This window comes from Neolamprologus brichardi, chromosome 1 (assembly GCF_056152115.1).
Source record: "Neolamprologus brichardi isolate AB-2024 chromosome 1, ASM5615211v1, whole genome shotgun sequence".
NCBI lineage: Eukaryota > Metazoa > Chordata > Actinopteri > Cichliformes > Cichlidae > Neolamprologus > Neolamprologus brichardi.
The window spans coordinates 22503459-22523387 of record NC_142104.1 but is presented as its reverse complement, the minus strand read 5'-3'; the positions used below and the strand labels follow the sequence as shown (position 1 = coordinate 22523387).

The following is a 19929-nucleotide window of genomic DNA, read 5'->3' as shown; positions in this document are numbered from 1 at the left end:
AACAAGACACTATTTTGTGTCTTAAAGTTTAACATGAAAGAACAATCCAACATAGAAAAGACAGTGAGCAGATCACAGTTCTGTAGTGTTAATTATCTCTCCGTTTTTCCCAGCTCATGTAAAACTATTAATTAACTGCACGTATAACCCAGTGGGGAAGCTTTTCAAAGCGCTGAGTCATATTATTCAAGGCCACCGTCTATTTGCCATGCAAGCAGAGCCCGGTGTAGTCAGGTTACAGGAACAATAACAAAAAACCTCTCACTACACTTATTACAATAATTAGAAACATCTACCTCTAGTGCCTGTACAGATTTTTTTAAATCTATCAAGCAAATTAAAACTCAATCTGTGGAGTGTAACGCAAATAAGGTCAACTAGAAACTGAAAAACGCATTATGTGTCCAGTCTTGGTGGATAACAGATGCTTAATCCTAAAACAGACTGGCAAGGCCTCGGATGAGAGGTGAAAGGTAAGGCAAATGGAGTGGTGAACATACAGTACAAGATCCATGCACAAGATCACAATGGCACAAACTTTTTCCTCTGCTCTCAAACTTTACATCTAATCAAATCAGTTTGCTGTCTGGCTGCTTTCGCCTGCCAGGATTTTAATTGCAAATTTGTTTGTTCAGTCATAAAAAAAGTGCAGGTATTTTGTAAAACTGACATTCAAAAGGGCAAAAAGAAAACTTTATTTGGAGATAGTGTATATAAAACAGATTTGTCAAATATTGAACAACTCCCGGCTGCCAAACTCCTTTTCCTATACAGTTAAATCATTCATGTACATAAGTCTACCTATATTGCTGTAAGTGTTTTATATTACAGATTTCCATACATGTTGTGATGTTACATCTGTGTCCCATCACCCTCAAACGGAAAAGGTTTGAAACCATACAATTTTTCTGATACAAATACACCTTGAAGTTTAAGAAGCTTGGTAATGATGAGTATTTAACAATCCCACAGTGAGAAAAACTGCGTAACACACTGAAAATATGGCTTCTATGTGTCCCTGTACAGCTGAGAAAAACCTCACTGACTGTTGGAGCCTCACTTTGGAAACTAAATGGCGATTTTAATGCGTAAAAGCTTGTTCGCCACCGAGGCGGCGCAGCCCGCTATACCTGTCAAACTGGTCTGAGACGGGACTGAGCGACACAGTGGCAAAGATCACAGCGACAGGGTGTCCAAAGTAGAATAAAGGCATGTACTATAAATATCAATCAAACCCAAAACCTTCAGGAAAATCAACACTTAAGATCTACATGTGAACATATTAATTACCACACAGACAAATGGAAAAGGTTAAACTTCAGTGCGATTTTAAATAAGGAGCGAGAAGGGGTGAACATGATTGTTTAAGATTTTATCCAACGTGCCAAATAGAAGAAATGAAAACATGTGGCGCTTAAAAGTACTCTCTCTCATTAGCTGGTCACAGCTATATAAATGAGGTAATAGATTACATGTATGTTTAATATTTGTGTAAAATTACTTCACCAAGAAAGAGGGAGGAGAGCTATCCAAATCTGATTCAGAGCCTTGAACAATTTCTATTTCCTGTTCTGAGCTGTGTAGGTGACACAGGCCTGTTTATGTATATCAGGTTAAAGCATTTAGGTCTTTTTCTTCAGCTCCTCAAAGCGCCGCGTCAAATCATCAAAGTCAATGTCATCCGAGGTGGTGTTGCTTCTGCCCAAGGAGGATGTTGGGAGTGTGTCAGGAACAGATGGGAGTTCTGGAAGAGCGTTGTTGTCATAAATCTGAGCCGAAGGAGCAGGACCTGGAGAGTAACAGGCATTAATTATTTAGGAAAATGTTTGGCAGGTGAGCATTTTATGGATAACTTAAGTCCTACCCTACTTTATTTTCCCACCTTGTTAAAATCTACTGCAAACAAGACAGATTAAAATAAATAAACAAACGAGGTCTGTTCCACAGACCTCCCCCACCTGTGAGCTGCACTCTGTAACCTTTGCTTTCATTAGTATGTGCCTCACCATCCTTCTGCAGCAAATACACATCAAAGCAGCAAATCTGCTTCCAACAAGCACACTGGCATGCTAATAATGCTTAATTTGCACAATAAATTACAAGATAATTTTGTCAAAGAGTTACGTATATATATGAAATGTTTTAAAAAATTATTTCATGTGGGTAGAGTTAAAAGATTTAAATACTATTCAAGACTAACTGGCACAATGTGGGTTATAGTTATTTCAGTTGATTCGCTGACAATAAGAAAACAAACTATTCCCCCCTCATCATTTAACTGCTGCTGATTGTTGACAGAACTCACCTACGGCCTGGGAAGGAACAGAAGGTTTTTCAGTTAGGTCGTCAATCTGAAACAAACAAATGTGTTTGTGATGAACTCATCCCCATATTTAAAAACAAAAACAAATATATACATATATTTGTTAGTATTAATAAGATTTTGATTAATACTTCATTTCAAAAAGGCAGATGCAAAAACAAACCAAAAAAAAAAAAAAAGGAAAGGAAAGGAAAAATGGAAGCCATCATCTTTAGTGTGCAACACTAAACATGATTTTTGGTAAAGGGCCTCAGTTATCGCTTCTTTCAGTCCCGCTAAGAAAAGCTGATCAGGTCATAGTTAGTAGGTTAAAGTTGGCAAATTTCATGCTACCTACATCCGTGCAGATGAACCTGAATCTGGGCCAACTCTGACAAATAATGTTAAAGTATGGAGGACAGGCAGAACTGTAAGCAAGCCGAATAAACAGTTCTTCCCTGAGTGGTTCCCTGCCCTGTCCGTCTGTCCATCTTTGGAAACATGAAGGGGGCATGGATGGAGGGGAAGGGTTCAGTCGTACAGACTTACAGACTCGTATGTAGGGGGAGAAGTGGGCAACTGAGGTGGCTGCCCTCCTCCCATGGGGGGCTGGAAGCTGTTGTAGGTTCCAACGGGTGCATGAAACGGTTCCTGGGGGTAAGCAAAATAAAAAGGGGGAAAAAAAGAAAAAAAAAAAGGTCAAACAAGTTTGAGAAAGGTAGCTAACTGTTGTACACATTACACTACAAGGTCAAAAGTATTGGGCCATACCCCTTTTGTGAACATTTGTGAATGAATGGGTCATTCACTGTCATTGAACTGGTACTGTAATACAATGTTACCAGTGTAACAAGTCAGGCTGTTAAATGAGTCACTAAGGCTGCTGACTCAATAACTATAGAGTTCTAACATCTGGCATTAACATCAGCCCAAAAACTGCGTGCCAGGAGCTTCATGATATGGGTCTTCATTGATTCCCATAGGTGTAGGTGGCCCAGTACTTTTATCAGTATAGTGTATAGTTCTCATACAAAGTAAATACAACAAACTAGAATCTATTTCATCCTGGTGATCTTACTGCCATTAAATCATCCTCAAAACAACATGCTTCAAAAGTCAGAAGCAGCTGTGAAGGGCTTTTCATACTGTTAAAATGTAACAAAACATACATTTTTCTTTAGAACAAGTGGTGTAAATGTTCTATGCCATCTATGCCTTTCAGAAATGGATGAAAAGCTGAGGGGTCACTGCCAGTGGTAACAAATTACTGCTTTGCTAATTTCTTTAGATGTTCTGAGAACCAAAAACAAAATTCCATCCAGATACACATGTAGCAATATCCTGAAAATGAGCATAACGTTATTACAAGGCAAAGTTAGAAAAGTGTTTTGTTTTAATATCAGTGAAATGTTGTTCACGTTAAATCTGTAACAGAAAGTAAAAAGCAACACAATATTATTCAACTAAATCATCGTCTTTAAAAGGAAACTCTTACAGCTCCATTGGGAGGTGGATAGTTGAAAGCTGTTGGCATTGGCATAGCCATAGGCATGGGCATAGGCATATGGATTCCAGGAACTAGAGGAGCTGTGAATCCTCCACCACCTCCTCCTCCAAACTTCCTGTCATTGTTGACATCAATCAGGTCTGCCTCCTCCCCAGTACACACCTCAGGCTATCCGGAGAAGTAGCGGATGGTAAATAAACAAACAGAGGGCAAAATTTCCAACTTTCACATTGAGTAACAACAGATTCTTTGCTGCTTACCCGGACCATGGCGTCAGGTTCATAGGGGACATTGTAGTTCTTTGCGATCTCTATCAAGTAGCGCTCGACCAAGATCTTGGGAGGAGCCTCAACACTCAGTTTGTGCATCAGCTGAAATCAGATATTTGATTAGATGTCGCTAAGAGCACACTAGACAAAAGGTTCATACATTCCTATACAAGCTTGTGGACTGTCACTGGGAAAAAAATTACCCTGTCGTTGACTGTGCCAATCTGGTTTGTCCTGCATAGCTTGCCGTACTCCTTGCTATATTTTGCACACAGCTGTTCAGACACCTGAAGATTTTAGAAACAAGATTGTCAATACTGACTTGAAAGGAATAGATGTAAATACCAAGTGTTTATTATCACTGGAGACAACTTTTTAGATAGAACTTACAATTTTTAGCTCAGACACCTCTGACTGCAGACGAGGAGCTGCCCAGATGAGAGTGGACACTGCTTCCTGTAAGCCTGGATCTAGTTCTCTAATAATGGGTAAACAGCAACCGTGTTAACGAGGACAGACACTGAAGGTAAGGAATTTTCAATGCTCAGTACTCACTTCATGGACTGAATGAGGCCAAAGCGAGTCAACAGCAGGTCACAGTAAAGCTCTAAGATCTCCATGGCTTCAACCAGATAGTCCTCTCTGATGATGTGCTCCACACGGATCCGTGCCCGCTCATCCTTACCTGATGACAGGTAATCTGCAATCTCTTTCCTGGCCTTCTGAGCAAGCTCAGCTTTATGTTAAATTTGGCAATATGGGAAAAGGAAAAAAAAACATTAGAACTACTTTACAAATAAAGAGCCACTTCAGCTATTGGAGAGCAGCACGGTGACTCACTTTTCTTTTTCTCAAGGAGTTTGAGTCGGTTGATGACCAGTCGGAGGTTGACTCTCAGCCTCTCTGATTTGAAACCTCCTCCCAGCATGATGACGGACAGCCTTTGGACAGGAGAGAGGAGAGGGGAAATAAGTGAAGACGACCTATGGAGCCCATCTAACTTCTATACCATCTCTGATCCAGTGAGTCACTCAATCATGTGAGCATGACCAACCCATCGTAACACAATGACTCCGCACATTCACGCGACACACAACACAAACACACACGTAAACAAGGTCGGGAATAAACATTAAGTTAGTTACCAACACAAAGTATTAAACTACTAACGACTCAAAACATTAGCTTTAGCTTGACGCCGAGAACAGGTAACAAGAAGGCCAGCCATGCTACTTTAAACGATACCGTCTTATCGTGTCCAGTACCGTTTTATCCATTAACCTTACAATCATTCATTTTTAAAAACACGAGCCGGTGCTTGTGTGAACAAATCTGCTAGCTACAGCCTTTGCTTTGTTAGCAGTCTTCTGTTATCGTTTGTGCTAGCTACCGACCTAGCACCGTCGTTTAACGTCAACAAAACCAAGTCAAATATACTGAAAGACTTTAAGAATTCAGAGAGTTTCGAAATAGTTTAACAAAAAATGCCAGAAGCTTACCTGTAAATACAAGTCGAGCGCACACACCAACTTATTTGAGTCTGTCTTGTTTCGTCGCTCACTTCACTTCCGTGATTATCTCCAGTGACGTCATGGGGAATAACCCAGGGGCGGGGTTGCTGTCCGAATCAAATCAACAGGTGCAGGTGTAACCCAGTTGTCAGCCGATGACGTTACCTTTTCCTTTCCTTTCCTTTTTTTAAATGTGGCCCTAATACTTCTTTTTATAGATAAATATATAAATAAAACAGTTTGTATGCTATTTTAGAAATACCGCAGCTGTCCACAGTACAGGGTAAATCAATGAGTTTAAATGCTACCTAACACAGACTACTCCAAAAGTTAATAGTTAACAGAGGTTAAGCTAGGTGGAGGCTAATTACAATGTTTGTTTTTTTCCTTTGCTTGAAATAATTTAATTGTGGGATAACCCAGTTGATAAAATTAGGGGGGGGGGGGGACGACAAAGGTGGGTTTAGGGACTAGGGGGTATGAATATATTATCAAGATGAAGCAGTCTGTTTCAAATCTGTGGTTTATCACAGCATAAATTAAATGAAATAAACCTCAAAGTTATGTATCCAAGTAAACATTGTACCATAGATTTAAATGAAATAAATAACTAGGAAGCCGAAACAACTACAAACATGTTAAAAATACACAGACTAATCTACAGACACGATTGGTTAATAATTAAAATGATCAATATAAGAATTGCTGAGAGCTGCTTTTCACTGTGAAATTGATCTTTTCCAGTCTGGGAAATTACATGTCTTTGATCTATAAATACAGTCTTTACAAAAAGATATCAATTAATATTCATTAGTGAGAGAAGTACCTACTTTATTCAAGGTTTAGAGGCTATTTTATTATTATCCGCATAGTTCCCACACTACAGAGTGAGCACAATACCCAGTTGTCTGCCCAGAATGATTCAGAGGATCACTAGCTTACATTTTATAAGAGTGTCAAGAGATAAGACTCCCTTAGAAAATGGCTTAATATTCAGAGGACCGTCTAAAGCCATGTGGTGGGGTCTCTATTCATACAGAGGGATATGGGAAATGAGCAAAAACCAAACAGAACACCAGCACATCTGTAAACCTGATTTTTTTTAATCAAAATGTTACAAGAATTTCAGACATAGCATTTATTTTGCATTTTCATAAAAATATATACAATAAATCATTGCTAATCCCTAACAAACCATCACAGCTATTATAACTTGAGTTTGCTAACAGAAACCTCTTTGTTTTTCTTCTTCTTTGTAGGCTGGTCCTTTGCACTTTTGATCTGACTTTTGACCTGGTCCTGCAGCTGAGAGAAGAACGCTTGAGAGGACCGCAGAGCCTTGTCCTTCCCCTCGTCCTGAAACAGAGGAACAATTGGTTAGTAAAGTCACGTCAGGAACATCTGCAGCATAAAGTAGGAATTTCTGTAATGTTTACAACAAAAGCCTTCCTTAAAGATGTGGTGTGTCTGAGAAGCGGAAAAGGCTGACTAATTGTTTGCTAAAAATAGATTACCCAGTCTGTGATGGCACTACATAGTTAAAACATGAGTTAATCTACAGAGCGCAACCTGCTGAAGTTCAAACTGTGCATCAGAATGAGGAACACAGCTGACTTTGAACGTGACACAGTCGTTGATTCTGAGAATATTCTGAAGCTGCTGATCTACTGGGATTTTCCCCAAACAATGTCTAGTATTACAGAGAATAGTCCGAATAAGATCAAAATATCCAGTCAGCAGTAGTGTGTGAAAATGGCATGTTGATGTAAGAGGATAACGAACTGGTAGGGAGGCAACAGTAACTCACAGAACTGCTCGCTACCACTAAAGCCCCGTTTCCATTGGTACCTACTCAGATCGACTTGCAACAGTTCGCCACAGTTTTCCAGTGATACAAGCAGGTACTAAAGTGTGACATCGTCAGACTACATGCCACAGATTGGCCTGTCAGGGGGTGACTCCATGAGTCATTAGATTATCTCATTCAAGAAAATCAAAACTGCCATTTTTTAAACCCAGCTAGGAGGGAAATGGCTACAAATAATGCCGGTGCCTCCCGATCTGACGAAAAGCCACAGACTGAGTAGCAGGTATATTCTTGCCTCGACATCCACCTTTGTTGTAGGGTTCACGTCTCAAACTAATTACAGAACGCTTGGCCATGTTGTTATGACAATGACCACACACATTAGGTGGTACTCGATTGTATTGGAAAACCAGTCGATCCCAGTCAAGTTGTGGCAAACAGTGGTAAGTCGATCCATGTAGATACTAATGGAAAAAGGGGCTTAAGGTATGCAGAAGAGCATCTCTGAACGCACAACTCGTTTAACTTTGAAGCAGCAGAAGATCACACTGGGTGCTGCTCCGGTACGAACATGAAACTGAGGCTGCAGTTTTCAGAGGCTCAGGAAAATTGAACCACAGAACATTGTAAAAATGTTGTCTCGTCTTATGAGTCTTGATTTCTGCTGCAACACAATGATGGTTGCGTGGCTGGTTATAAACAACATGAAACAGGGCTCTAGAGTGTGACCAATTTGGTCATAAATGTGACCTAATTTCTCAATGGTGTGACTAAAAAAAAACATCCTAGGTCGCACCGGTGCGACCAGGCGTTCGAGTTACAAACAAAAAAAAGTCTCCACAACTCTGAAAGTCTCTGTGTGGCCAACAGCAGACCACATTATGCCCAAATCATGGTCTAAACCAATCTGAGGTAGTCAAGGGCAGAACCTCTCAGATGATGTCAGTGAAGCACCTTAAGCACAATAACTTTATCAGTACCGTATTTTTCTGACTATAAGGCACACTTAAAATCCTTTAATTTCCTCAAAAGTGCACCTTATGTATGAATTCTGGTTGTGCTTCCTGGCCGCAAACTGATTTTATGTGGTACACGGCGCTCAAAAATCTTTTAAAATGCTTTAGTACGACTTTGGTAAGCTACAAAGCCGCACCGCTTGATAAGATTGGTGGAGCATTACGGCTACCGTAGTCAGGAGTCAGGAGTAATACATACCGTACTTCAACATAATATTACTGTATTGTGTGTCTATATGGACCCTATAAGGCACCTGTTAAGAGACATGATTATGATACAGATTTCAAACTCTATCAGTCACGCAGTAGAACATGGGAATAGAGCAGCTGCGAGAGAATTCAACATTAATGAATCAATGACACAGAAGTGGAGGAAGCAAGAAGAGTGAGTTGAGTAAAGTTTGACTTATCAGACTGTTTGGTTTCGCTTAACCCTCTGGGGTCCAGGGTATAATTGGCCGTTTTTGACTACTTTTGATTTTACCTCTATATTTCACCTTTAAAATATGTTTTTCTTGCCTTGTTTGGTATCATTATTTTCAGCACAACCTCAAATATCTGAAATTTGAGTTATTTTTTCATTTTGGTATACTATATTAGCACAGTTGATCTAAATTCAGACAAAAAATTCAAAACCCGAGTAGAAAAAAGTTATATTTTTTACTGTAAAACCCACAAACATGTTTAACGAATCATTTTCATAACTTGAAATGCAAATAGAAATTGTACATTTCTAAAAACTATGCACAAGTTTTGCAAACAACAAAGTTATATGGTACTATTTACCTAAAAATGCAGCCAAGGCCTCAGGCGTTTTTTATATAACCATTTAAATCTATTTACAGAACAATCAGCTGTGCTGCATCAAATAAGAAGGTACACAAATTATTTGTGCCAGTCCAAAAAATGTAGTTTGTGTTCAGTATAAGACAGAGGAGAACACCACAGGCCTAAACCCTGCAGGTCTGACAGCAGGAGGTGCATTAGTCCAGTTTTCCATGTGGGAACAGCGTTTACACTGGAATCTGCCTTTGACGGCTTTTTTTTGGAGAAAATGTGAAATTCAGCAGGCTAACTGACACACAATACAAGACAATAACTACACAACACACTAACTACAGCCTCCAAACACGCCAAACGTCACTAATGTCTCACATATGAAAACTCACTCTCTCTCTGTCTTTCGCTTGCCCGCTTTCAGTCGCGGACGTCACTCCTAAAAACTTCCCCTTCTCCCTAAACAACCAAATGTCACATGTTGCCATATCATTTTTTTTGATTGGCTGACATGGTAAACTCTAACACCAATAGTGAAGGGGTGTTTTTTCTTTTTCTTTTTTCACTCGCAAGCAGAGAGTGTTTGCTAGCGATGTCTGTAGAAAACGACGTTTTTACCGTCCTTCCCGCTGTAAACACCACTGTTTTGTTCAGAAAAAAAACATCGCGTGTATTTTTTATCATAACTCTGGTTTTACATGACCCATCGACACAATTCAAAAACTGGTGTATAGTTTGAAGTCCGCACTTTCGACCCAAGTTGAAATGGAGAATCTGACGTTCTGCATCTTGTAGCCTTGTCGTCTTAAAGTTGTCATGTGATTTTGACGCGCCGGCGCGTCCGGCGACCCCAGAGGGTTAATGCGCCTTATGGTCCAAAAAATAAATTAACTTATCTTTCTTGTAGAAATGTTCTGCAAATAAAGAACTTTGTGTTGACAACCAACAAATCTGCAGAAAATGTGTCACGCTGTCATGTCAACATGGAGCAAAATCTGTTGTTGTTGTTTGTTGTGTCTCCAGCACTTCGTTGAATTTGTCCAACAAAGACTAGGTACTAGAAATCTGTACCTAATAAAGTAGCCAGTGAGTGTAATGAAATTATTATTATTCATGCTTAAAAAAAAGTAATTGTTTTTTATCAACTTCATTGTGTATACACTTTGTTTAAAAAAAAAAAAAAAAAAAAGCATCACACTGGTGTTTAGTGATATTTAGACTTAGTCGTATCATATGAATAATGATTACTTTCTCCTGTGTGCATCTTTAAAGCACTTCCAAACATTTCTAACGATGATCTGACAGAACTCTGAGCAGGTTGATGACAATTTCCTACCGAGAGCAGCAGAGTGAAGCAAGATCAGGCACTCACCTTGAGTATCGCCGCTTTGCCTCCTTTTGTGACTTTCTTGAGGGTTTCTGTCACTTGAGCCTTCGATGGCTTTTTGTTCTCCTCGGTTTTATTGGCCTCTTTAAGTTTCTGTTTCTTTTCCTTCTCTTTGATCTTCAGTCGCTTAACCTTCTTTTTGTTGCGCCTCTCACGTTTCTTGTCTGTTAATGTCTTCTCTGTCGCTCCCAGCAAATCTCCCGCTTTGTTCTTCTCCTTTGGTTGGAGGAGAGGATTGTTAGACAAAATCCTCATATGAAAATAATGGACATCTGTACATTGATTGAAGACTAACCTTGATTTCTTCTGGTGCGAGTAGCGTAGCATCACTAGTGCTGATAGGAGCCACCTCCTCCATTGTAATGGATGGCAAATTAGACACCACTTTGACCTCAGGAACAGGCTATGGACAAAAGCAAACATGAATACAAAATGAATCAGAAACCTTTTACCTTTCACAGTACAGCACTGTGTAAATATACATTCAGTTTATCAGCTGTTTATCCAATGATAATTACAGCTTAAATTAAAGACTACAATCACGTTGGGACAGGTTTTTAAAGAACCATACACCTGAGAAACTGCAGACTATCTAGTTTTAGTCACTGCTAGCAGGAAAAATTCACCGGCTTAGGTGTGAAGTGGAAGTTGGAAAGAGCATCCAACTTTAGGAAGAGTGTGTCCATAAGCTTCTGAATTTCTACATGGCCTGGGTTCTCCTCCTCCTCCGTTTTTTGCTGAAATTACAAAAGAAAATAATAACAATACAATGAATATTTGAGGCAATGCTTCATATGTGTCAAAGTTCTAATGAAAACAAGAAAAAAAGTCAAACCTGATTCTGCTTGAGATATTCTTGCTCATAGATTTCTGCTAAACTCTGCTTGCTCTTCTCATGGTCCAACGTGAGCCTCTTCTTGTACTCAAATGCCTCCTCCTTAGGCTTCTCTTTGCGAACCACGTCATCGAAGGCCTTCCAGAAACACAAGTATAAGTAACTAAGTTATTCATTATAATAATATAAAAAATTAATAATAATAAAAAAATACTGGTTACTGTTACTAACTTGGTCTTTAATTCTCTGTTTGATGATGTCTTCCAGCTGTAGTGTAGTTTCTTCTGTGATTGCAGGGGCTGAAAAAACAAAAGAGAAATTTTACTCTGATTTGACATAATAAGGCTGGTATTAATTATTCAAACTAAAGCATAGCCATTGCAGCAAACAGAGTGGGAGTTTGGGAGGTGCTGGGTGGACACTAACCCGTCCTGGACGTCTGCTCAAACGCCACGTCTTCCTCCAGCATGCTGTTTTCAGGACGGGTCTGTGCAGTTACTTCTCCGGACAGCTGCCAGGGTTTCTCTGCTAAAGCTGCTTTCTCTAGCTCTTCAATCTTCTGGGACATCTGCAGGTTACAGCAAATGCAGAACTGCACAGTCACCAACAGTGAACTAAAAATCAGCCCTGTTGGGTCAATGTTGGATACCCATGACCTGTGCTCCTTCAGGTACAGGTGAGACATTAAATCAAAGGAGGCAGGTAAGGAGTTAAACGAATCTCCACTCTGAAGCAACTACCAATGAGAGTGAAGGACGCCGTTCAATAATGTGATACGTTGGGAAATTTACACTATAGGATCACCTATAGTGCAAGAATCTGAAATTTATGATTTCAAAACAAATAAACAAACAAACAAACAAAAAGTGGTATTAGCACTCCGGCAGATTTAAAGAGTGTACTCGCACAAAGTAATCAGTACCGTGCCTGAACCCCCAAATTCTAGTTCATTTGTGAAGTGTGATCGCTGCTCGCCACTGTTTAGTTCAACTCAGGCCTGATACAGATGGATGCAACTACTACATCATCATTCACTGGTTTCTGAACTCCTGATACTTCGAAATGAGAGTTTTCACCCTTGCCATCTCAGTGTTTTAAAACCAGATGAGATGAGGGGTGGATCTGACTGTGAAACCACAAGTAAATCGCCTAATAAGCTGTCAATCACAAGCCAATGAGCATAACCTGGATAATTCTCCTTTCTGACAAACACAATGACCAAAATTAATCAGCAAAGTGTTTACAGAGGTTCATTTACTTGTAGACTTGAATAGGATTTTAAGTCTTTCTGCAACCACAACTATGCCACCTGGGGGCCATTCAAAAGAATGCAAGTTTAATGGGGCCTTTTAAATACATCTATAACACATGTGAGAGGACACATGCATCCTAGAATCATGAACTGTGCTCTACAAGAGCACTTTTAAGAGTTTTAAGTGCATGAAAGAGCAAGCACGGTACAAGACAACCACACTTAGTGTGAGTACACCCTCAGTCCTCTTGTGATTTAACACTTATTTTGCTTTTTATTATTCTGGAGGGCTTACAGCTGCATCCTCTTAAGTCAAACAGGGATAAATTGGAATTAAATTAAAAAAAACTTGCTCCAAGTTGCTGTGTTGGATATGTTAATCAAACCAGTGACATCTAAAACCTCGTTTCAGTTGCATTTCATTTACCTTTTCTTGCCGTTTCTCAAACGATGACTTTGCTTCAGACTTGGCTGAGCCTTTGGCTTTTCCTCCCAAAATGTCCTCCACATCCTCTCCCTCGCTGTCTTCATCATCCGAGAGATTAAAGGTCACTTTCTTATGAGACGACCTAGACCGACCCCTCTCCTCTTCCCTGCCAAAGTGCAGACACGAACATGGTGAAATTGACGTCTCCCACACATAACTGCACGTTTTTATCATTTTTGATTGCACTTACTCATCATCACCCTCCTCTTCGCCATCATAGTCGTCATCTATTACTTCTTCACCTTCCTCCTGGCTTTCATCCACGCTGTCATCCTCTCCATCTGACGGGTCATCTGTTTTAGCTGGTTCGCTGTCCACGGTGTCAAAGAAGTCCTTGTACTTGAGATTCCTGGAGCTCTTCACCTGTTGGTATAAAGAACAATCAACATATTTGCTGTCGTTTGAACTATCGGGAGGCAAAATGAGTGGAAAATGTGTGATAAGATACATACGGTATTTTTCTTTTGCTTTTTGGTGGAAATGATTTGCTCTAGGTCAAGATCATCATCCTCATCTGAGGGCAGGTCCTGAAAATAGTCTACGTCATCTTCCTCCTCCTTTCCCTCGCGCTTGTCCATATCATCCAGAAATGCCTCCATCTCTGACAGTTTAAAGAACTTATCATCAACCTCAGAGGGCACCACCTTTGCTTTGGATGCCTTCCTTCCTGTATCCTTCTTCTGTTTCTCTTTTTTCTCCAGAGCATCCACATCAAAATCCAAATCAGAGTCATCCTCTGTGTTATCGTCTTCCTCCACAGCCATTTTCTTTGTCCGTCTCGGTGGTTCCAATTCTTGTTCCTCCTCTTCTTCTTCTTCATCGTCATGATCATCAACATCATCATCTGCTGATGCTCCTTCTTCTTCTTGACCACTCTCTTCCTGCTCCTCTTCCTCCAGCACAGTTAACGTCTCATCTGCTAAAGCCTCATCTATGGCGTTTTTAAAGTGTTTCAGTACGGCTTTGTTCTGCAGCTCTAGCTCCTGCCAAATCTGTTCTTCATCAAAATTTTCCACAACCAGCTCAGCTAGCGGGCTTCCTGTATAATGTCCAGGTTCCTGAGCTTTGTGGAGGTCATACAGAGTCTTTGTGATGGAGGTAAAGTCTGTTGCCACTTCATCTTGAAGGCTGCAAAGATGAAAAGACACAGAATTAGTCAGGTATGTCTTATGAAGCGATATTGGAGGGAAGATTTGTTGTTGTTGTTTTTATTAAATAACTGAATTGGATGAAAGTCTGTGGTTTATTTATTAATGTGTTGGTACAAAAACAAAACCACTACGTTTCATCCATACAGCTTCTACCGCTTATCTGGGTTCAGGTCGCAGGGGCAGCAGTCTAATCAGAGAAGACTTCCCTCACCATGGCCACTTCTTGCAGCTTATCCAGATGGGAGCAATCACATCCGCAAACTCGTTCTTTCGGTCACTGCCCAGAGCTCGTGACCATAAGTGAGGGCAGGAATGTAAATCGATCGGTAATCCAAAAGCTTCATTTTAAGGCTCAGCTCTCTCTTTACCACAACAAATCGACAGAGTATACGCATCACTGCTGATGCCGCTTCAATCCATCTGCCAGTCTCCTCCCCCCCCCCTCATTCATGCTTAAACTCCTCCACTTGGGGCAGCAACTTGCCCCATGGGACTGTTTCATCCGTCAAATTATTGATTTAGTTGCCATGTCATGATGTGGCCTGTGTTTTTGGGCTGGCTCTAAGATCACTACTATACAACATACAGTCTAGAAGTGCACGTTTTGCCACTTTTCAGCAATTTTCTTCTCTTGTTTTAGTAGCTCAGAATGAAGTGAAAATTTGATAGAGAAAATCACATTTTTATGACTGCAGCAGTAGCATTTGGCATATATTACTACAGTTGCCACTCCAAGAAGCAATGAAATGCCACAATTTGGATTGATTAACAATTTTCCTGTATTACGCTGACTTTTGGGATCCTCAAGAAAAAGCTGTGCTCTATCTATCTGTGTGTGATCCAGGCCTCCCACACCCAAACAGCATTGTGCTTATTTGTTAAACTGCTTAAGCAGCTCCAGCTACTGGCCTTTGAGATGTGCAGTCTGTGGCAAACCTGTGGAATCAGTCCTGTTCTGTTTGGGAAAACTTGCCTGTCTGATTGTGGAAATTCAGTAGGGGTTCTCCACCATTTTATTCATAAAAGTTTTCTCCTGTTTGGTGAGGTGAGGGGTCTTAACCCCCATTTGAAATACGGCAACACAGACTTGTGTGCACAAATGCATATACTAGATATTTACTTCATTCAAGACATTTGAAGTTTTACATTTTCTAACAGGTGTGGACTTTCTGAGTCTAAATCAGGATTGACAAACATGATATGCAATGAATAAACATCTGGTGTGTCACAGCAGTTGGTAGTCTAACACGTCAGTTATTACAAGCACATCATCTTTGTTTTCTTTTCTTTTTTTTACGTAGCTCTACAGACAGCTTACAGTAAGGAGCTAACTTTTATTTTATGAGCATAAATGTTACTGCAGTTGGATACGCTCATACCATGAAGATCTGTTTAAAAGGTGCAGCAATCCCCAAATGCAGACGTGAGCCAGCTGATTTTAGGAACATAAAGCGATTAAATGTTTCTACATGAAACAAAATAGAGAAACTCGCCTAATCATTTATATCTTACCAAAACCTCGACGTATAAACGTGTTGTCAGGTAAATGTGTTAATGCGGCGCTAACGCTACAGTTAGCTTCAGCTAGCTGGAGCGAATTTATAAAAATATTTAACAGCTTCTTCAAAAGATTAAAAAAAATTACTCAACGCAAACAACAAACACTTACCTGAGGAAGTTTTCTGGCTGTGCTGTGTTGGCATTTATTTTCTTTACACACTCTTCCAGAACACCTAAAACATCTCCACTAGCCATGATTGTCCCCACATGTGTGGCTGTCTGTGTCGCACGTAAACAGGCTCACCGAGAAACCGCTCTGTACCTGCCTCTTGGTTCCGGGGAACGAACATGGCGTCCGCCGTGCTGAAGGTTGCAGGTCTGTGTCAACAATTATTCAGCTACAAAATATTCGCTATTAAGTTCACTGTTTTGCAAACGATAAACGATGATGCTAAGATTCGTTATAGTGAGCTGTAATTTTTTTCGGAAGCTTAAACGAGCCCGCAAAGTTGACGAACATAAACAATGTTTACATGACATCATGAACCAGAAGCACTCAAAAAGCGCAAACCTCCGCCAAGGCAGCTCAGTCTGTATACAGTATTTACTTTTAAGGGAGTGGTATTGTATTTTCTCTATATTCATTTATTTTCTTGGGTCTTTTCAAATATACTTTAGGAAGTTTGTAGTGCAGCAAAAAGGCTTTTGTTATTTGCCGCGTTGAAACCCATTTGAATATAGTTGACATAATTTTGAGTATCATTTTTTATAGTACATGTGTAGCATTCATTTCAGTGGTTCCTAAAATGTTTAGTAATGCATGTCAGATGAAAAAAGTCTTTGATCAAACTAGTTTTTACTTTTGTTTTCCAATAAAATAGATCCACGTAAATTGTTATCACCCCTCAATCAATTCAGTCTATCAGGCTATCAATTGATCAATCAATTGACCTTGAAGGAGAGGTCACAGGTCAAATGTGACACATTTGAAATCTTCACAATCTGCTTTCTCCATATTTACAATACACAGGACAATTATAAGAATGATAGTTTCCAAGTTACAAAGCTTTTTGTGAATTTGTGACCAATAAATCATTACGCTGACCATGGTGGATGTAAGCCAAGTTAACATGACCCCACGCTACACCCCTACAAAGTTTTATCATTCACTTCAAGCTGTCGCGTTTACAGACAGAGATACTTGGCCAAGGTACCTATTAACTTCCTAACTACTAACTTAAGCCAAAGCCATACCATGAAGTAACTTCACACTGGAGCATTTTATTCCAAGATTTTTGTATGGTAAGGAGATGTGTGTAAAATTATATGGGTACTGTTATTTACTCTCTGAAACACAGGGTTGACCTAATAACCTAATTATATGTATATGTTCAGTACATAAACAGCAGGTTTCCCAGACAGGGATTAAGCCTTGTCTGAGACTAGGAGAAGAATTCAAAGATGACCTCCAATGAAGGCAAAAACAAGATTATGGCCTGGGAAACAAAAGACTGCTCTTATAGTAATAAAACAAAGATTATTGATATGTACTCCTGACACTTCAGCTTTAAAATAAAAAACTATGTCTTCATAAGGAGACGGTAGGTTTATTTTACAACATAACTCAATAAAGTCATTTGAAAGTATGAAACACTTTATTGAGTTGAATGAATGGTAAGGTGCAGAAAAGCCAAAATAAGGGTATTATTTTATGTTCAGTATGAGCACTTTACTTTAAAAAGTCATCTTTAAGGAATTGCCCTGTCGATTGGTCGTAGGAAGCCTAATCATTTTAATTTGAAAAGTCTTTCTTTCACAAATTTGTGGTATTCATGTTTACATTAAGTCAGCAAGCATCAAACAGAACACCAGACAGTAAAGATTGGTCTATTTATTATTTATATGATCTAAAACCAACAGTCAGTCACACAAAGGAGAACAGATTTGGGAGCGCAGGAAGCATAGGCTTTAAACATCATTAATGTAACTCGGGACTTGGTCCAGAATATATAGCATACATCAAAGCTACTCGAGTAGAAACAACAAACACAGCTGATCTCTTTGTATTTTAATTTCATATTTAGCGGCAGGTGTTTCCAGATGCTCTCGCATCGTGCTCCGGAGGGCACATTCAACAACGGTGCCCCTCCATCAGGGTGTTCCCGCGTCTCTGTGGAAGCTGGGCAGGCTTAACCACATCGCCATCGCTGTCCCAGACATGGAGAAGGCCACGGCGCTGTATCGGGACGTGCTGGGGGCCACGGTGAGTGAGAAGGTGCCCCTGCCCGATCATGGTGTCTACACTGTGTTCGTGGAGCTCGGCAACACCAAGCTGGAGCTGCTCCATCCTCTCGGAGAGAAGAGCCCCATCTCGGGCTTCTTGCAGAAAAACAAGTCAGGAGGAATGCATCACATTTGTATCGAGGTGAGACGGCGATGACAGGGGAGAGCTTTTATTACATGCTTCATTTTTCTGTTCACCTGACCCCAAGTTCACGAGACTGAATTCAGAATTTGTTCATTTTTGTACTTCCTCTTGTCTACGTCTACTGTGACGTGTATATAATGAATGAGTGTACTGGTATAAAGCATTAGTTGCACTAGTGTTTTATGAGCCAATCCTTGCCTTCTGGTTCATATTCATTTTCCTTTTGCTCTGAGGATGTGCTGCAGCAAAATCTTTCTCTCATGTTTTATGAGGATTGTGAGTCAGAAGGGCCCAAAGAAAACATGCTTTTCTTCAGACTGTGACGTGGTATTTATAAGAAACTGTTGTGTTGCATTTGTTGTGTGAATTGGTGTAGTAGTATGGCTATTTGGTACATATAAATACATATGATATGACCTGGGATGACCACACGATTATCTTTGCTTGTGTTTTTATTTTAAGATCTACTCTGAATTTACAAATACCCATCATAAGGTAATAATTTAAAAGACGGAAACTAACAAATTAATCTAAAAATGAACATTTTCAAACACTAAAAACTGAAAAGTAATTGTCATCACTGACCCTGAGAATGGCCTAATGTAATATTATGAATTTACTAAATTACATAAAGTAAAATAACTTTTAAAAAAAGCAGTTCAGCTTTTGCAGAAATCATAATTACTACATGTATCGAAGCTAAAAAGTATTTAGGAATAATTATCTAGGGCCTGTGTGAGTGTAGCAGAGTTTGTTGTTAGTGTTATGTGTTCATGTCAGACAACAAATGTCAGTGTTGTTGTTGGTCCTATAAATCTAGTAACAGCTTGTCCCAAATTATGTGACTCAGCACGGGGGGCCTGTGCGTTAGTTTGCAGTGTTATGAGAGTTGACACTCAGTTGTGATCATTTTTAACCCTAATGATAACAAGTGAATTGAACAATAATGTTTTGTTCCTCCTATGACTGCAGGTAGACGACATTAGCGCTGCGATAGCCGACCTAAAAACCAAGAACATCAGAATGCTTTCGGCGGAGCCGCGGATAGGTGCTCACGGCAAACCGGTCATGTTTCTCCATCCTAAAGACTGTGACGGTGTGCTGGTGGAGCTTGAAGAAGCGTGAAGCATCACATCTTGCTGTTGACTGAGGGGAGCCATTAACATGTTTTCCAGGCAGTTTGATGATCAGAGTGATAACGGGGATTGTTCCTTAAAGCACTTCTGCTTTTGGAAAAACAGTTCTTCTTTGTATGGAATAAAGTTTTATGTGGTACATAACATGTGATGTATTAGTATGCGGTGTGTTGTTCTAACAGCTTCCCCTAAAGTGTTTGTGATAGAAATTTGATATTTCCCATATCTGCTAATTTGTGACATACAGTAAATGGTGCCTTTCTTAGATACAGCACTGGGTTGGACTTCCTCTTGGGTTCAGAGCATGAATTCAACAAGGTGCTGGAATCATTCGTCACAGATTTTGGTCCATATTGACATGATAGCATTTTTTGTCAGCTCATCCACAACGTCAATCTCTCATTCCACCGCATCCAAAAGGCGCTCTATTGGACTGAGATCTGGATGGTGACTCTGGAGGCCATTTGAGTACAGTCAGCTCACTGTCATGTTCAAGAAAACAATTTGCAATAATTTGAGCTTCGCGACATGTAAGATATCCTGCTGTAAGCAGCCATCAGACGA

At 39.9% G+C, this 19929-nt stretch overlaps 3 protein-coding genes across 3 annotated transcripts; 1 reads left to right on the top strand and 2 right to left on the bottom strand.

Moving 5' to 3' along the window:
* Positions 1 to 671: 671 nt before the first annotated feature.
* ist1 (IST1 factor associated with ESCRT-III) lies at positions 672 to 5685 on the bottom strand. The gene is made up of 10 exons (XM_006780276.3): positions 5578 to 5685; positions 4919 to 5019; positions 4634 to 4814; positions 4469 to 4556; positions 4282 to 4365; positions 4070 to 4180; positions 3798 to 3977; positions 2852 to 2953; positions 2306 to 2351; positions 672 to 1789 (listed from the first exon to the last, which is right to left on the bottom strand). The coding sequence occupies exons 2-10, from the start codon at positions 5004 to 5006 to the stop codon at positions 1623 to 1625; spliced, it is 1047 nt and encodes a 348-aa protein (XP_006780339.2). The 5' UTR covers positions 5007 to 5019; positions 5578 to 5685; the 3' UTR covers positions 672 to 1622.
* Positions 5686 to 6672: 987 nt separating this feature from the next.
* Positions 6673 to 16120, bottom strand: mphosph10 (M-phase phosphoprotein 10 (U3 small nucleolar ribonucleoprotein)). The gene is made up of 11 exons (XM_006780275.2): positions 15971 to 16120; positions 13603 to 14278; positions 13341 to 13513; positions 13091 to 13256; positions 11838 to 11979; positions 11643 to 11710; positions 11412 to 11549; positions 11203 to 11313; positions 10872 to 10979; positions 10562 to 10792; positions 6673 to 6945 (listed from the first exon to the last, which is right to left on the bottom strand). Exons 1-11 carry the CDS (start codon positions 16054 to 16056, stop codon positions 6796 to 6798), a joined length of 2049 nt encoding a protein of 682 aa, XP_006780338.2. The 5' UTR covers positions 16057 to 16120; the 3' UTR covers positions 6673 to 6795.
* mcee (methylmalonyl CoA epimerase) lies at positions 16094 to 19509 on the top strand. The gene is made up of 3 exons (XM_006780274.3): positions 16094 to 16177; positions 17886 to 18226; positions 19202 to 19509. The coding sequence occupies exons 1-3, from the start codon at positions 16150 to 16152 to the stop codon at positions 19352 to 19354; spliced, it is 522 nt and encodes a 173-aa protein (XP_006780337.2). The 5' UTR covers positions 16094 to 16149; the 3' UTR covers positions 19355 to 19509.
* The last annotated feature ends 420 nt before the right edge of the window (positions 19510 to 19929 follow it).

Excerpts from the sequence above, each read along its gene's own strand:
- ist1 (XM_006780276.3), bottom strand. The coding sequence starts at position 5,006 with ATGCTGGGAGGAGGTTTCAAATCAGAGAGGCTGAGAGTCAACCTCCGA. Across the intron at positions 4,181-4,281 it reads TTGGCACAGTCAACGACAGG|CTGATGCACAAACTGAGTGT; the intron begins GTAATTTTTTTC and ends ATCTGATTTCAG. Across the intron at positions 2,954-3,797 it reads ATCCACCTCCCAATGGAGCT|GAACCGTTTCATGCACCCGT; the intron begins GTAAGAGTTTCC and ends GCTTACCCCCAG.
- mphosph10 (XM_006780275.2), bottom strand. The coding sequence starts at position 16,056 with ATGGCTAGTGGAGATGTTTTAGGTGTTCTGGAAGAGTGTGTAAAGAAA. Across the intron at positions 11,314-11,411 it reads AATATCTCAAGCAGAATCAG|CAAAAAACGGAGGAGGAGGA; the intron begins GTTTGACTTTTT and ends TTGTAATTTCAG. Across the intron at positions 10,980-11,202 it reads TCCACTTCACACCTAAGCCG|CCTGTTCCTGAGGTCAAAGT; the intron begins GTGAATTTTTCC and ends TTTTGTCCATAG.
- mcee (XM_006780274.3), top strand. The coding sequence starts at position 16,150 with ATGGCGTCCGCCGTGCTGAAGGTTGCAG. Across the intron at positions 16,178-17,885 it reads CGCCGTGCTGAAGGTTGCAG|CGGCAGGTGTTTCCAGATGC; the intron begins GTCTGTGTCAAC and ends TTTCATATTTAG. Across the intron at positions 18,227-19,201 it reads TGCATCACATTTGTATCGAG|GTAGACGACATTAGCGCTGC; the intron begins GTGAGACGGCGA and ends CTATGACTGCAG.